The sequence below is a fragment of the Cetorhinus maximus genome, chromosome 5 (genome assembly GCF_964194155.1).
Source record: "Cetorhinus maximus chromosome 5, sCetMax3.hap1.1, whole genome shotgun sequence".
Lineage (NCBI taxonomy): Eukaryota > Metazoa > Chordata > Chondrichthyes > Lamniformes > Cetorhinidae > Cetorhinus > Cetorhinus maximus.
This window is the reverse complement of record NC_135883.1, coordinates 167,053,796-167,070,512: the sequence shown is the minus strand read 5'-3', so window position 1 is coordinate 167,070,512 and position 16,717 is coordinate 167,053,796. Positions and strand designations below refer to the sequence as shown.

General features: G+C 44.7%; 1 protein-coding gene across 4 annotated transcripts in view; it reads right to left on the bottom strand.

Annotated features, from left to right (window-relative positions):
- cul9 (cullin 9) overlaps positions 1–16,717 on the bottom strand; it is a 318,678-nt gene that overhangs the window by 103,633 nt on the left and 198,328 nt on the right. For all 4 annotated transcript variants that reach the window (XM_078542786.1, XM_078542788.1, XM_078542787.1 and 1 more), the window contains 4 exons: positions 11,344–11,439; positions 10,933–11,108; positions 4,788–4,921; positions 3,945–4,130 (listed from right to left, as the gene is read on the bottom strand). In XM_078542786.1, coding sequence (XP_078398912.1) covers positions 3,945–4,130; positions 4,788–4,921; positions 10,933–11,108; positions 11,344–11,439 — 592 coding nt within the window. The remainder of the gene's footprint in view (positions 1–3,944; positions 4,131–4,787; positions 4,922–10,932; positions 11,109–11,343; positions 11,440–16,717) is intronic.

The following is a 16,717-nucleotide window of genomic DNA, read 5'->3' as shown; positions in this document are numbered from 1 at the left end:
GTTCCTCTTCCCTGGAACCATTTTCATGAATCTTTTTTCCCCCCACTCCAATACCTTCACATCTTTCCTAGTGTGGTGCCTTGAACTGGACATGATACTCCAGCTGAAGCCAAACTAGTGTCTTACACAAATTCAACCTAATCTCCTTGCTCTTGTACTGTACGCCTCTACTAATAAAGCCTAGGATATTGTATGCTTTACAAACAGCTCTCTCAACCTATCATGCCACCTTCAATGACTTATGCACATATTCACCTCAGTCCCTCTGGTCTTGTACCCCTTTTAGAATTTTACCCTTTACTTTATATTGTCTCTCCATGTTCTTCCTACAAAAATGAATCACTTCACATTATTTCACATTGAACTTTATCTGCCACTTATCCACCCATTTCACCAACTTCTCTGTGTCCTTTTGAAGTTCTACACCATCGTCCTAACATTTCACAATGCTTCCAAGTTTTTTATCATCCACAAATTTTTAAATCTGTACATCAAGGTCTAGGTCATTAACATACATCAGGAAAAGCAAGAGTACCTGGGGAACTCCACTACTAACCTTCCTCTAGTCCAAAAAAAACATCCCGTCACTCAGCCAATTTCATATTCATGTTGCCGTTGTCCCTTTCATTCCATGATCTATAACTTTCCTCACAAGTCTGTTGTGTGGCACTGTATCAAATGCATTTTGGAAGTCCATGTACACCACATCAACAGCATTACCATCATCAACCCTCTCTGTTACCTCTTCAAAAAACTCCAAGTTAGTTAAACACAATTTTCCCTGAACAAATCCGTGCTGGCTTTCCATAATTAACCCGCATTTGTCCATATGACTATTTCGTCCCAAATTATTGTTTCTAAATGTCCCCCCGTAACATAAGTTAAACTGACCGGCCTATTGTTGCTGGGCTTGACTTTACATCCTTTTTCGAATAAGGGTGTAATATTTGCAATTCTCCAGTTCTCTAGGACCACACCTGAGTCCAAAGAAGACTAGAAAATTACGGTCAGTGTCTCCGCAATTTCCACTCTTACTTCCCTCAGCATCCTTGGATGCACCTCATCCGGTCCTGGTGCTTTATCAACTTTTAAATATAGTCAGCCTATCTAACACTTCCTCCTTAAAATCTTCTAGTGTACTAATTATGTCCTTTTTCACCATGACCTGGGTAGCATACCTCAGCTATTCCCCCTGCCTCCATGTCTGAATCCCCTTATTGGTCCCTAATCAGTCCTACTCCTCCTTTTACCACCCTTTTACTATTTATATGCCTACAGAAGGCTTTGGGATTGCCTTTTACGTTAGCTGGCAGTCTCTTTTCATACTCCATCTTTGTTTCTCTTATTTGCTTTTTCATCTTCCCACTGAACATTCTGTATTCAGCCTAGTTCTCACTTATATTATCCACCTGACATCTGTCATAAGCACACTTTCTCCTTCAGCTTAATCTCTATTTCTTTTGTCAACCAGGGAGCTCCGGTTTTGTTTGCCCAACCTTTCTTCTTCGTGGGAATACACCTTGACTGTGCCTGTACTATCTTCTTTAAAGGTAGCTCATTGTTTGGTTACTATTTTCCCTCCCAACCTTGGATTCCAATTTATTTGGCCCAGATCTATTCTTACCCCATTGAAGTCGGCTTTCCCCCAGTTAATTCCTCTTACTCTGGATTGTTCTTTGTTCTTTTCCATAGCCAACCTGAACCTTAAGATACATTGAGCACTGTCCCTAAATTTTCTCCTAAAGTACAATAATTGCAATAATTACTAATGACTGAAGAAAAGTCAAATGAATTATGAAAAGAAAGGAAAAACGTTTAGATAGTGCTTTTCATGACCACTGGAGTTCTCAAAGCACTTTACAGCCAGTGAAGTACTTTTTGAAGTGTAGTCACTGTTGTAATGTAGGAAGCACAGCAACCAATTTGCACACAGCAAACTGCTACAAAGAGCAATGTGATAATGACTAGATAATTTGTTTTTGTGATGTTGATTGAGGGACTAATGTTGGGCAGGACACCAGAGATAACTCCTAGTTCTGAGAGATCTTTTATATCCAACTGAGCAGGGAGATGGGCCCCAGTTTAACAGCTCATCCCAAAGACTGCACCTCCGACAATGCAGCACACCCTCAGCAACGCACTGGAGTATCAGCCTTGACTTTTATGCTCAAACCCAGGAGTGGAACTTGAACCTGAAACATTGTGGAGAGAGTGCCGCCAACTGAGCCATGACTGACACTTAATATACACCCAGTATAGACACTAGACTCAGCACAGCATCATTTTTATGAGCTTCTATACTGCAAGGCCCATTTTATCTAATCCAAGGCTCGCATCAAAGAATATGTGGGGAGGTGGTGGTGTAGTGGTAATGTCACTAGATAAGTAACTCTGGGGACACGGGTTCAAATCCCACCATGGCAGCTGGTGGAATTTAAATTCAATTAATAAGCCTGGAATATAAAGCTAGTCTCAGTCATGGTGATCATGACAACTATCATCGATTGTTATAAAAACCCATCAGGTTCTATAATGCCTTTTAGGGAAAGAAATCTGCCACCCTTACCTGGTCTGGGCTACATGTGACTCCAGACCCAAGGCAGCTCAACTATCCTCTACAAGCCACTCAGTTCAAGGGCAATTAGGAATGGGCAACCAATGCTGGCCTTGCCAATGATGTCCACATCTCACGAAAGAATAAAAAAATCGTCTCTTCACTGTGCTGCTTTTATTTAAGGATAGTTGAGACAGCTGAGACTCCACTTTTGATTTTTCTTCTCCCTCCCTCAAGCAGCTTGTTTGTAATAGAAAGCTCAGTGCATGCGACTTAAGTTACACCCAGCAGTCCAACAGCTCCCCTGAATGCCTCAACCTGCTTTGATGTCCTTTATTTTTGACATAAAATTACACAGTCCACAGCTCAGAAACTGGCCAGTCAGCCCAAATGTGATAAGAAGAAGGACAATGACGCTGACAAATGGAACTCCTCCACATTTAGATAGTGAAGGCTGAATTTTTAGTCCTTGATGAGGCAGGCAGATAGGCAGGTGAGCGCTGAATTTCACAGCGTCAGCTGGCATGCAAGTTTCCCACTTCCATTCCTCGCCTGGGCCATTCTCCTGGGGGTGAGATGGAAGTAGCAGGGCTACTCACTTGCAAGTGGAGCATAACCAGCTGAGCCACTTTAAGGCCTATGGTTGGAGGCCAAATTGAATTTTCCAGTCAGCCTCCAGGTCCCCAGAGGCATCGGAAGGCAAACTCCACACAGTCAGTGCTCCAGGCAGCTTAGAGATCCTCCCTGTAATGTCTTTGCAAATCTGTTCCTCTATATCTTTCTCACCAGTTGGTGGCCTATAAAATACGCCCAGTACTCTAATGATACTTCTGTTGTTTCTTAGCTCTAATCAAAGATTCTGTCCTTGGCCCCTCTAGAACATTTTTCCTTTCCAGCACTGGAATAGTACCCTTAATCAACATAGTAATAAAACTATTGTTTCCTCCAGATTAATAGAGCAAGCAGCTGGTAGTAAAGTTTAATTTTCCTTTCTATTCTAAAGTGTAAATGTGATATATCTGACAAGGTGAATCCTTTACGAGTCCAAAGTGTAAATATTCAAATTCAGCTCCAAAGGCATTCTTTGATAGCAATATTTTTGGCACAAAAAAACCCCTCAACTTCACACAGTGACAACTTATAAACACTACAAAAGATCCTGCAGAGTGGAGACAATGATGGGTAATATAGCAAGGAATGCTGACAGTGACAATACTTCAAAACAATTCATTTCACAAAAAGCACTTCAGGACATGAGAGAGGTGATAAAGGACAGTATCAATACAAGTTTGCTCTTTCTTTCTAAAACTACTTTCCAGTTTTATAACAGGCCCACTGAAGTTCATGAAAACATAATACAGTGGGTTTTATCCATGGCCAGTATCCTTACCAGGTTTAGCAGTTGGTTTTAGCTCCTCCATTTCCATCCGGCTGGTATCTACATGAACTAGAAGGTGACAGAGGCGTCGAACCCTGGAATTAAATATGGCAGCTCGGCCTTTGCCCCGCTTCAAGACTTCTGAATTCTCCAGGTATTCACTCAGTAGCCAGGATAATGGGCTAGGGTTAGTGTTGTCTGAAGCAAGACAATAGAATTATAACCGTGACGTCAAAATAAACATGCAAGATGACAATTTATAGGCAATTGATCAGCTTTGCCATCAGAGCATATTGTGTTGTCACAAGGTGCATTCAGTGCATTGACATGATGCATGATAGACAGGGGAGGCAAAAAAACACCAAACCCAATGCTCTTCAATGGCATGTGATACTTTAATGGTGCGTGACACACTCTTCATTCATCACCTCAACTTGTTCTCACCACTAGTGATAAACGCCAGAATTTTAGAATGTCGCAGCACAGGAGCAGGCCATTTGGCATATTGAATTTGTACCAATGCTTCGCCCACACAAGCTGCCTAATCGAATCCCACTGCCCTGCTCATTCCTCATGCTCTAATATTCCACTTAGTTAAGCAACTGATTAATTCTCTTTTAAACAAATAGAGGGGTTCTCTTTTACCAACAATTTATGGCTGATAATTTCACTTCTTAATCACCCTATATGTTTTTTCTAACTTCGCATTTACTTTTTATGATTACCTTCAGTTTGTGCCTTCTCATTACTGGGAAACTTTGTGGCATGAGGGCAGCAAAGGAAAACAAAAAATACATTGTTGAAGTCCGTGTGTCATAAAGTTGCTGGTCCATAACCTTAGTTTGTGATACATACCCAAAGCTGTAATACTGAATACAATGGGATTGATCAAAGCCTCCCAACATGTCCGTCCCAATGCTTCGGCTGCTTCTGCATCTGGAAGGAAACGATCAGCAAACATCTGCTCATGTCGCAAAGCACTGTTTAACCTGTGAAGAAATGAAGCAACTCATTTTCCATACATCTATTACAAATACAAATCTTTCTGATTGATTCACAAGTTACATTTCTTGGGATTACAGTTCAATACTAAAAGGGACATGTTTTTATTCATTACTGGCAGATATCATGTGGAATCGCTCCTGGGAAATATAGAGGTAAAAATCTTCAACGTATTGGGAAAGAAGTTCAAAGGGCATCTCACCAGACATAAACATTTTTTGATTGGTTCCTAGAACCTTCCCTTTTGAAAGTGCTTAGTTTCATTGTCACATACACTACGCTGTGTAAATGATCTCTACACATATATTAGATTATTTTTTGCAGAAACTTACCTGAGGAAAGTTAAGAGTCTATGGTTTGCGATATGTTGCAGACAGAGAAAAAAAATCAGGTTACTTTGTCCACTTAATAAATGGGGGTCTTCATGAGATCTTCCATTGGATGGGCTAAAATGTCAACTAAAGACTACAATATACTAGCATCTATAGTTCCAAAATAAACCAAAAGCATAAAACTTCAGATGCTGGGAAAACTAAGATTGAAAAAGTTGGAAATGCTCAGTGGAACATTTCAATTCAGTAAGACCATTTTGGAAAAGGTCCAAAACATTCATTTGTCCTTCTCTCATAAGAATGTACGAAATAGAAGGAGTAGATTCCGAGCCTGGTCTGCCATTCAATACAATCATGGCTGATCTTCTGCTTCACTCCAGTTTCCTGACAATTCCCTATATCCTTTGATTCCAAGAGACCAAGATTCTCGGTCTTGAATTTGCTCAACAATGGAACATCCAAGGCCTTCTTGACTACAGAATTCCCAAGATTCACATCCTTTTTGAGAGAAGAGATTTTCCTTATCTCAGTACTAAATGATCACCCCTTTATCCTGGGACTGTGTTCTCATATTTTAGATTCCCCAGCCAGGGGAAACAGCCTTTCAGTGTCTACCCTGTCGAGCCCCTTCAGAATCTTATATGTTTCTATAAGATCACCTCTCATTTTTCAAACCCCAGAGAATTTGTGGTTTTGTGGTTTACAGTTTGTATACTCTGCAGTAACGAGGATCAGGAAAGAAGGGCCCTAGAGTAATTGACTTAAAAGGTTTAATTTAAAGGGATAAGTCATGGCAGGAGAGCTCAAAGCCGTGGTGTGCTTCTCGTGCTCCATGCGGGAAGCCGGGGACATTTCCAGTGCCCAGGACCAGCATGTGTGCAGGACATGTACCCAGCTGCAGCTCCTGGAAGCACGGGTTTCAGAGCTGGAACGGAGGCTGCGGACACTGTGGAGCATCCGCGAGTCTGAGAGCATCATGGATAGCATGTTTAGAGAGGTGGTCACACCGCAGATGAAGGGACTTGAGGAAGGAAGGGAATGGGTGACCACCAGGCAGTCCAAGAGAAACAGGCAGGTAGTTCAGGAGTCCCCTGGGGTCCCGCTCACAAATCAGTATTCCGTTTTGGAGGCTGATGAGGGCGCTGGTACCTCCAGGGAATGCAGATAGAGTCAAGCTTCTGGCCTATCTGTACAGGAGGGGAGGAAGGGAGGAAGAGCAATAGTAATAGGGGCATCTATAGTCAGGGGGACAAATAGGCGTAACTGTGGCCGTCAACGTGACTCCAGGATGTAAGTTGTCTCCCTGGTGCCAGGGTCCGGGATGTCACTGAACAGCTGCAGGGCAGCCTGGAGGGGGAGGGTGATAAGGCAGAGGTCATGGTACATGTTGGTACCAATGACATAGGTAGAAAGAGGGATGAGGTCTTGCATCAAGAATTCAGGGAGTTAGGCAGTAGACTAAAAAGCAAGACCTCTAGGGTTGTAATCTCTGGATTACTCCCAGTGCCACGTACTAGTGAGCTCAGAAATAGGAGAATAGCACAGATGAATACGTGGCTTAAGAATTGGTGCAGGAGGGAGGGTTTTAGATTCCTGGATCACTGGGGCCATTTCTGGGGAAGGTGGGACCTGTACAAGCGGGACGGTCTACATCTGAACCAGAGCGGGACTAACATCCTTGCGGGCAGGCTTGCTAGTGATGTTGGGAGGAGTTTAAACTAATTCGGCAGGGGGAGGGGACACAGAATGTTAGCAGAATAGGGACACATCATAATACTGTAAAACAATCAAGTCAGAGGGAGTACAGCTGCAATAAGCTTCAAGGGAGTATGGCAAGGCTGGATGGCCTTTACTTTAATGCCAGGAATATTACAGGTAAAACGGATGAGTTAAGGATAAGGATTGACATGTGGAATTGTGATATAGTAGACATCACTGAGATATGGTTGAGGGAAGGGCAGGATTGGCAGCTCAATATTCCAGGATATAGAATCTTCAGGCGAGACAGGGCAGGGGGTAAAAGAGGAGGAGGCATTGCATTATTAGTTAAGGAGTCAGTTACTGCAGTAAGGAGAGATGATATCTTGGAGGGGGCATCAAATGAAGCTTTGTGGGTAGAGCTTAGGAATAAAAAAGGGGCAGCCACATTGTTAGGTGTTTATTATAGACCCCCAGATAGTCAGTGGGAAATTGAGGAGCAAATATGTGCACAATTCGCGGAGGTGTGTAAAAACAATAACAATAGGGTAATTACATTAGGTGATTTCAACTTTCCCAACATTAATTGGGATAGACATAGTGTTAAGGGCTTGGATGGAGTGGATTTCTTGAATTGTGTACAGGAGAACTTTTTAGGTCAATATGTAGAGGGTCCAACATGGAATGTCGCAGTGCTGGACCTAATTGTGGGGAATGAAGCCGGACAGGTGGCTGAGGTGGTGGTGGGCGAGCATTTTAGTGATAGCGGCCACAACATGGTACAATTTAAGCTTGTTCTGGACAAAGAAATCGACAAGTTGCAAAAAAATGTTTTGGATTGGGGGAGAGTGGATTTTAGTAAAATAAGGCAGGATCTGGCCAAGGTAGACTGGGAACAGCTACTTGTGGGAAACTCTACAGAAGAGCAGTGGGGGGCGTTCAAAAAGGAAATGGGGAGGGTACAGGCTTAACATGTTCCCTCTAGGGTGATAGGAAGGAGTAACAAGCCCAGAGAACCACGGATGACCAGAGATATTCAGGTTACAATGAGAAGGAAAAGAGAGGCTTTTAGCAGGTACAAGGGAAGCAAATCAGCAGAGGCATTAGCGGAGTACAGAAAGTGCATGGTGGAGCTTAAGGAAGCAATTAGGAGAGCAAAGAGGGGATATGAGAAAGCTCTGGCTGGTAAAAGTAGGGAAAATCCCAAGATATTCTATAAGTATGTCAATGGGAAGAGGATAACCAGGGAAAGAGTAGGGCCCATAAGGGACCAAGGGGGCAATCTATGGGTGGAGCCAGAGGACATCGCTAGAGTGTTGAATGTATACTTCACGTTCATCTTCACCCAAGAGAATGAGGATGAAGGTATCGAACTCGGGGAGAGAGACTGCAAGATTCTTAAGCAAATTGATATAGGGAGTGACAAGGTATTGGAGGTGTTGGCAGGCTTAAAAGTGGACAAATCTCCAGGTCCAGATGATTTGTGTCCCAGACTGCTGAGAGAGGCAAGGGAGGAGATCGCAGGGGCTTTGACCCAAATTTTTAATTCCTCTCTAGCCACGTGGAGGTGCCAGAGGAATGGAGAACAGCTAATGTGATTCCGCTATTTAAGAAGGATTGTAGAGATAAGCCGGAGAACTACAGGCCAGTGAGTCTTACGTCCGTGATAGGGAAACTATTGGAGAAAGTTCTGAAGGAGAGTATCTATCTCCACTTGGAGAGGCAAAGTTTCATCAGGAATAGACAGCATGGGTTTGTCAGAGGGAGGTCATGCCTAACAAATCTGATTGAATTTTTTGAGGAGGTGACCAGGTGTGTAGATGAGGGTAGTGCAGTTGATGTCGTTTATATGGATTTCAGCAAAGCCTTTGACAAGGTCCCACATGGAAGACTTATGAAGAAGGAAAATGCACATGGGATACAGGGTAATTTGATAAGGTGAATTCAAAATTGGCTTAGTTGTAGGAGGCAGAGGGTGATGACAGAAGGATGCTTTAGTGACTGAAAGCCAGTGTCCAGTGGCATACCAGAGGGATCTGTGCTGGATCCCCTATTATTTGTCATTTATTTTAACGACATAGATGACTATGTGGGGGGAGGATTAGTAAGTTTGCGGATAACACAAAGATTGGCTGGTTGGTTAACAGTGAGGTTGAGTGTCTGGGGCTACAGGAAGATACAGACAGGATGGTCAAATGGGCAGATAAGTGGCAGATGGAATTTAACCCTGAAAAGTGTGAGGTGATACAATTTGGAAGGAATAATTTGACAAGGAAGTATTCAATGAACGGCATGACACTAGGAAGTTCTGAGGAACAAAGGGACCTTGGCGGTGTGTCCATAGATCTCTGAAGGCAGAGGGGCATGTTAGTGGGGTGGTGAAAAAGGCATATGGGACACTTGCCTTTATCAATCAAGGCATCGATTACAAAAGTAGGGAGGCCATGTTGGAGTTGTATAGAACCTTGGTGAGGCCACAGCTGGAGTACTGTGTGCAGTTCTGGTCGCCACATTATAGGAAGGATGTGATTGCACTGGAGGGGGTGCAGAGGAGATTCACCAGGATGTTGCCTGGGATGAAACATTTAAGTTATGAAGAGAGGTTGGATAGACTTGGGTTGTTTTTGTTGGAGCAGAGAAGACTGAGGGGCAACCTGATAAAGGTGTACAAGATTATGAGGGGCATGGACAGGGTGGATAGGGAGCAGCTGTTCCCCTTAGTTGAAGGGATAGTCACAAGGGGGCAGGAGGTTTAGGGGGGATGTGAGGAAAAACCTTTTTACCCAGAGGGTGGTGACGGTCTGGAATGCGCTGCCTGGGAGGGTGGTGGCGATGGGTTGCCTCACATCCTTTAAGAAGCACCTGGATGAGCACTTGGCATGTCATAACATTCAAGGCTATGGGCCAAGTGCTGGTAAATGGGACTCGGTAGGTAGATCAGGTGTTTCTCACGTGTTGGTGCAGACTCGATGGGCCGAAGGGCCTCTTCTGCACTGTGATTCTGTGAATATGGGGCCAATTTACTCAACCCTCTCACCTCAAGAACTAATCTAGTGAACATTTGCTGTTTTGCCTCCTAGGCAAGTATAACCTTCCTTAAATATGGAGATGAAAATGTACAAAGTGCTCCAGGTGGGATCTCACCATAGGCTTCTACCAATGTAGCAAGACTTGCATATTTTTGCACTCCAATCCTCTTGCAACAAAGACGAACATGCCACTTGCCTTCCTAATTGCTTGCTGTATATGCTTGATAACTTTGAGTTCCTTGTACAAGTACACCTAAGTCTCTCTGAACATCAACATTTAAAAGTTTCATGCCTTTTAAAAAATATTCTACTTTTCTATTCTTTTTACCAAAATGAATAACGTCATACTTCTCAAATTTTACGGTCGCTTTGTTGTCTACTCAGTCTGCCTATCTCTTTGCAGCCTCTGTGTCTTCCGCACAGCTGGCATTCCCAAAAAGCATCCCAGATACATTACTCTCTGTCTAAGTTTCTTCACTGTCACTGGGTCAAAATCCTGGAACTCCCTTCCTAACAGCACTGTGGGTGCACTTACGCCATATAGATTACAGCAGTTCCTTCTCAAGGGCAATTAGGGATGGGCAATAAATGCTGACCTAGCCAGTGACACCCATATCCCACAAAGAGAATAAAAATTGTTAATAGCTGAGGCTCCAGCACTGATCCTTGTGGCACTCCACTATTTACAGTCTGCCAATTTGAAAATGCCCCATTTATCCAACTCTCTGCTTCCTGTCCATTAACCAATCCTCTAACCATTCTAATATATTACCCCCAACTCCATGAGACCTATCCTGCATCCTAACTTTTTGTGTGACACCTCTCTACAGATGCTGTCTGTTTAGCCTGGATCCAGCATCCAAGCATGGATTCCAATTCTCAGTTTGATGTGAATTCAGCAGTGGGATTTTATTGTACCACACTTGCTGGGTCACTTACCTGTTGAAAAGCTGCAGCAGCTGCATCCTATCCTCCTGAATCTCCTGACACCAAGTGTGCGCCTTCGTTGTGTAGAAGAGGTACGTCCGACTGCAAAGTTGCTCCTTGAATACTGGCCAGAAGGTTGGCTTTGGCCCCAAAACTTCAAATCCGTGAACACGAGTATCAATGCCACCCTGATTTTGGAAATCAAATGATTAATTAGACATAGCAGCTCTACTCCAGCTACTCTACTTAAATAACATTTCTGCACAGCAAATATGAAGCCAGTAAAGGAAGAAATTGAAGAATACATGGAATTTTGAAAACAAGTTATGTTAATAAATGTGTTATCGTTACTTCAACAATAACAACACTAATGATATATTCTAATGATATATTCTAAGAGTCCAAAATAGTCAAAGGTTCTACCTGCTGGCATCGCTTAATCCGAATCTGGATAATTGCCCAGTAACGAGTCATATTCTCCAGCAGTAAAACGCGGCTGGCAGTGGGTGCCACGTTCACCTGTAATCAAAGGCAAGCTCAGGAAGTGGGAAGTCTCTAAACAAGGACATGTTGCAGCATACGGCATTTCTTAATGTACAACTGTACTGCGTTGACAGCCAAATGCTAATGGCTAAAAAGACACATCCATCTCTCTCAGAAACTCAGTGCTTCACACAAAAGGAAATATTTTGGTGACTTAGGTAAATAATGGCAACAGGCATTTTACACAAGACAAGGTCCCATCTAAGCACTGACATTAATGACTGTCTAATTTTTGGTGTTGATTGAGGGATATATACTCTGCTGTACCTGGATTCATACCATTGGACCTTTAACACCTACCAAAACTCCCAACAATGCACAGAGGGGCTTTATCGAGCTAAATCCCAATAATGGGCAGGAGGATTTTATCCAGGTGGAAAGGAGGAAGGTTTGCATTGGAGTCTCCAGGGGTCAGTGATGGAATCCTTGCTTTTCCTGAAATATATTCATGACCTAGATCTTTGGTGTACGGGACACAATTTCAAAATTTTTTTAAAATTCATTCACGGGATGTGGGCTTCGCTGGCTGGGCCAGCATTTATTGCCCATCCCTAGTTGCCCTTGAGAAGGTGGTGGTGAGCTGCCTTCTTGAACCGCTGCAGTCCATGTGGTGTAGGTACACCTACAGTCCTGTTAGGGAGGGAGTTCCAGGATTTTGACCCAGATTGCAGATAATACAAAACTTGAAAGCATTGTGAACTGAGAGTAGATTGCGTAGAAGTTGATGAGGACATGGACAGGTTGGTGGAATGGGTGGACAGGTAGCAGATGAAATTAACTGCAGAGAAATGTGAAGTGATTCATTTCGGCAGGAAGAACATGGAGAGGTAATATAAAACAAAGGGTTCAACTCTAAAGGGGGTACAGGAGCAGAGAGTCCTGGGTATACAAGTGCATAAATCATTGAAGGTGGCAGAACAGGTTGAGAAAGCAACTAATAAAGCATACAGTATCCTAGGCTTTATTAATAGGGGCATAAAATACAAAAGCAAGGAGGTCATATTAAACTTGTATAAAACACTAGTTCAGCTTCAACTGAAATATTGTGTCCAGTTCTGGGCTTCACACTTTCGGAGAGATGTGAAGGCATTAGAGAGAAAGCAGAAAAGATTCATGAGAATGGTTCCAAGGCTGAGGAACTTCAGTTATGTAGGTAGATTGGAGAAGTTGGGACTCTTTTTCTTGAAGCGAAGGTTAAGAGGAGATCTGATAGGGGTATCCAAAATCAAGAGAGGTCGGGACAGAGTAGATAGGGAAAAACTGTTCCCATTGGTGGAAGGGTTGAGAACGAGAGGACACAGGTTTACGGTAATTACAAACATATGAACAAGGAGCAGGAGGAGGCCACTTGGCCTCTTGAGCCTACTCTGCCATTCAATAAGATCATGGATGATCTGATTGTAACCTCCCACCTACCCCCAATAATCTTTCCCCCCCGCAACCTTGTTAATCAAGAACCTATCTAGCTCTGCCTTAAAAACATTCAGAGATCCTGCTTCCACTGCCTTTTGAGAAAGAGTTCCAAAGACTCATGACCCTCAGAAAAAAATTCTCCTCATCTCTGTCTTAAATGAGCGACCCCTTATTTTAAAACCGTGATCCCTAGCTCTAGATTCGCCCACAAGAGGAAACATCCTCTCCGCATCCACTCGGTCAAGACCCCTCAGGATCTTAAAGATTTTGATCAAATAATCTCTTACTCTTCAAAACTCCAGTGGATACAAGCCTAACCTGTCCAATCTTTCCTCATAAGACAACCCGTTCATTCCTGGTATTCGTCTAGTAAACCTTCTCTGAGCTGCTTCGAATGCATATGCATCTTTTCTTAAATAAGGAGACCAGTACTGTAGACAGTACTCCAGATGTAGTCACACCAATGCCCTGCATATCTGAAGCATTACCTCCCTACTTTTGTACTCAATTCCCTGCAGAATAAACAATAACATCCTATCAGCTCTCCTAATTACATGCTGTGCCTGCATACTAGCTAATTGGCAAAAGGAGCAACAGAGACATGAGGAAAAATATTTTCACGCAGCAAGTGGTTAAGATCTGGAATGCACTGCCTGACACTGTGGTGGAGGCAGGTTCAATTGAGGCATTCAAGAGGGATTTGGATTACTGTCTGAAATGGAAGAATGTGCAGGGTTACGGGGAGGAGGAGGGGGAATGGAACCAGCTGAATTGCTCATTCAGGGAGCTGGCACAGACACGACGGGCTGATGTTCTCTTTCTGCGCTGTAACAATTTGCGGTTTCATGCTTAATGCTTTGTGCAATGATATAACTACTGTTAGAGTGCCTATAAACTATTTCCACCACTATTTTCTGAATTTTGTTATTCCTAATGTCCATCCATACTAATTCTACTTCCTGATCTTGGCTAAGATCCTTTTTCACTACCACCTTTAGCCCATCCTTATCAGCAGGGCTCCTTTCTCCTTTTTCCATTCTGCCTGTCTTTTTGAAATGTTGTGTACCCTGGAATATTTATTGTCCAACCCTGATTACTTTATAGCCACACCCCTGTAACCTTGGGATGACACAATCAAAGTGAGTCAGATCCAGGCCAGAAAATCAACAGGCTATGAGACATTAATCCATTAGTCAGCCCAGAGCCAGAGGGATCACATGGCCCCAAACCAGAGTGGTAGTCTGGTAGAAGATATGCCCTGACATCCACCAAATATCAGCCATCCACAGCACAAGTTACACCTGTAGGAGTAGGCATTAGTGCTAAGGAGCAGGCTTCCTCCTACCAGTCCCCAGGCAAGAGACGAAGCTGTTGTGCTAGACTGAGTATGAACTGCAAGGACTTCATAGTCACAATTTTGTTTCTTTCTTTTAAAAATTTCATTGAGAATCCTGTATCATCAGAATTTCATGATCTGTTCCAATGCACCACTGGGACATGTGAGCCAAAAACGTCATGTGAAAAGTAATAAACTACATCCCCAAATTGAAAGTAAAGCCAAACAAGATTCAAAAAGGAAAATAAAACTGCTGAAACATTGTGACACAATCAAATTTAACGGTATTGAAAACATTCCATGGATCCCTCAAGCAGATGACTGTCTATTTGTGTGTATGTTGTTTTTATTCTTTCATGGGACGTGGCGTCGCTGGCTAGGCCAGCATTTAATGCCCATCTCTAATTGCCCTCGAGAAGGTGGTGGTGAGTTGACATCTTGAACTTTCTGTGAAAGCTTACCTTCCGAAGGCAAGAGGAGTCGGACATGTGTGGGAGCACGTTCCAGAGCTGTGAATAAAGAAAGGCCGAGGCTTGGGGCCTTTCACTTACCTTCCAGGGGCAAGAGGAATCAGACATGTGTGGGAGCACGTCCTGGGGCTGCGAATAAAGAGAGGCTGAGGCTCGGGGTCTTTCACTTACATTCAGGGGACAAGAGGAGTCGGACATGTGTGGGAGCACGTTCCGGAGCTGTGAATAAAGAAAGGCCGAGGCTTGGGGCCTTTCACTTACCTTTCAGGGGCAAGAGGAATCGGACATGTGTGGGAGCACGTTCTGGGGCTCTAAATAGAGAGGTTGAAGTTCGGGGCCTTTCACTTACCTTCCGGGGCTGAAAGGAGTCAGACCTGCGTGGGAGAACGCACTGGGCCTGTGAATAAAGAGAGGCTGAGACTTGGGGCCTTTCACTTACCTTCCAGGGCAAGAGGAGTCGAACATGTGTGGGAGCACATTCTGGAGCTGTGAATAAAGAGAAGCTGAGGCTTGGGGCCTTTCATTTACCTTCCGGGGGTGAGAGGAATCGGACCTGTCTGGGAGCACGATTCGGGACTGTGAGTAAGGAGAGGAATCGGACCTGCATGGGAGCACGTTCCGGGACTGTGAGTAAGGAGAGGAATCGGACCTGCCTGGGAGCACGATCCGGGGCTGTGAGTAAGGAGAGGAACTGGACCTGCATGGGAACACATTCCGGGACTGTGAGTAAGGAGAGGAATTGGGCCTGCATGGGAGCATGTTCCGGGACTGTGAGTAAGGAGAGGAATTGGACCTGCATGGGAGCACGTTCCGGGACTGTGAGTAAGGAGAGGAATTGGACCTGCATGGGAGCACGTTCCGGGACTGTGAGTAAGGAGAGGAACCGGACCTGCATGAGAGCACGTTCCGGGACTGTGAGTAAGGAGAGGAATTGGACCTGCATGGGAGCACGTTCCGGGACTGTGAGTAAGGAGAGGAATCAGACCTGCATGGGAGCACGTTCCGGGACTGTGAGTAAGGAGAGGAATCGGACCTGCATAGGAGCACGTTCTGGAGCTCTGAATAGAGAGGCTGAGGCTCGGGACCTTTCACTTACCTTCTGGGGGTGAGAAGAGTCGGACATGCGTGGGAGCACATTCTGGGCCTGTGAATAAAGCGAGGCTGAAGCTTGGGGCCTTTCACTTACCTTCTGGGGGTGAGGACTCGGACACGCGTGGGAGCACGTTCCGGGACTGTGAGTAAGGAGAGGAACCGGACCTGCGTGGGAGCACGATCCGGGGCTGTGAGTAAGGAGAGGAACTGGACCTGCATGGGAACACATTCCGGGACTGTGAGTAAGGAGAGGAATTGGGCCTGCATGGGAGCATGTTCCGGGACTGTGAGTAAGGAGAGGAATTGGACCTGCATGGGAGCACGTTCCGGGACTGTGAGTAAGGAGAGGAATTGGACCTGCATGGGAGCACGTTCCGGGACTGTGAGTAAGGAGAGGAATCAGACCTGCATGGGAGCACGTTCCGGGACTGTGAGTAAGGAGAGGAATTGGACCTGCATGGGAGCACGTTCCGGGACTGTGAGTAAGGAGAGGAATCAGACCTGCATGGGAGCACGTTCCGGGACTGTGAGTAAGGAGAGGAATCGGACCTGCATAGGAGCACGTTCTGGAACTCTGAATAGAGAGGCTGAGGCTCGGGACCTTTCACTTACCTTCTGGGGGTGAGAAGAGTCGGACATGCGTGGGAGCACGTTCTGGGCCTGTGAATAAAGCGAGGCTGAAGCTTGGGGCCTTTCACTTACCTTCTGGGGGTGAGGACTCGGACACGCGTGGGAGCACGTTCCGGGACTGTGAGTAAGGAGAGGAATCGGACCTGCGTGGGAACATGTTCCGGGGCTGTGAATAAACAGAGGAATCGGACCTGCATGGGAGCACGTTCCGGGGCTGTGAGTAAGGAGAGGAATCGGACCTGCATGGGAGCATGTTCCGGGACTGTGAGTAAGGAGAGGAATCGGACCTGCATGGGAGCACGTTCAGGGGCTG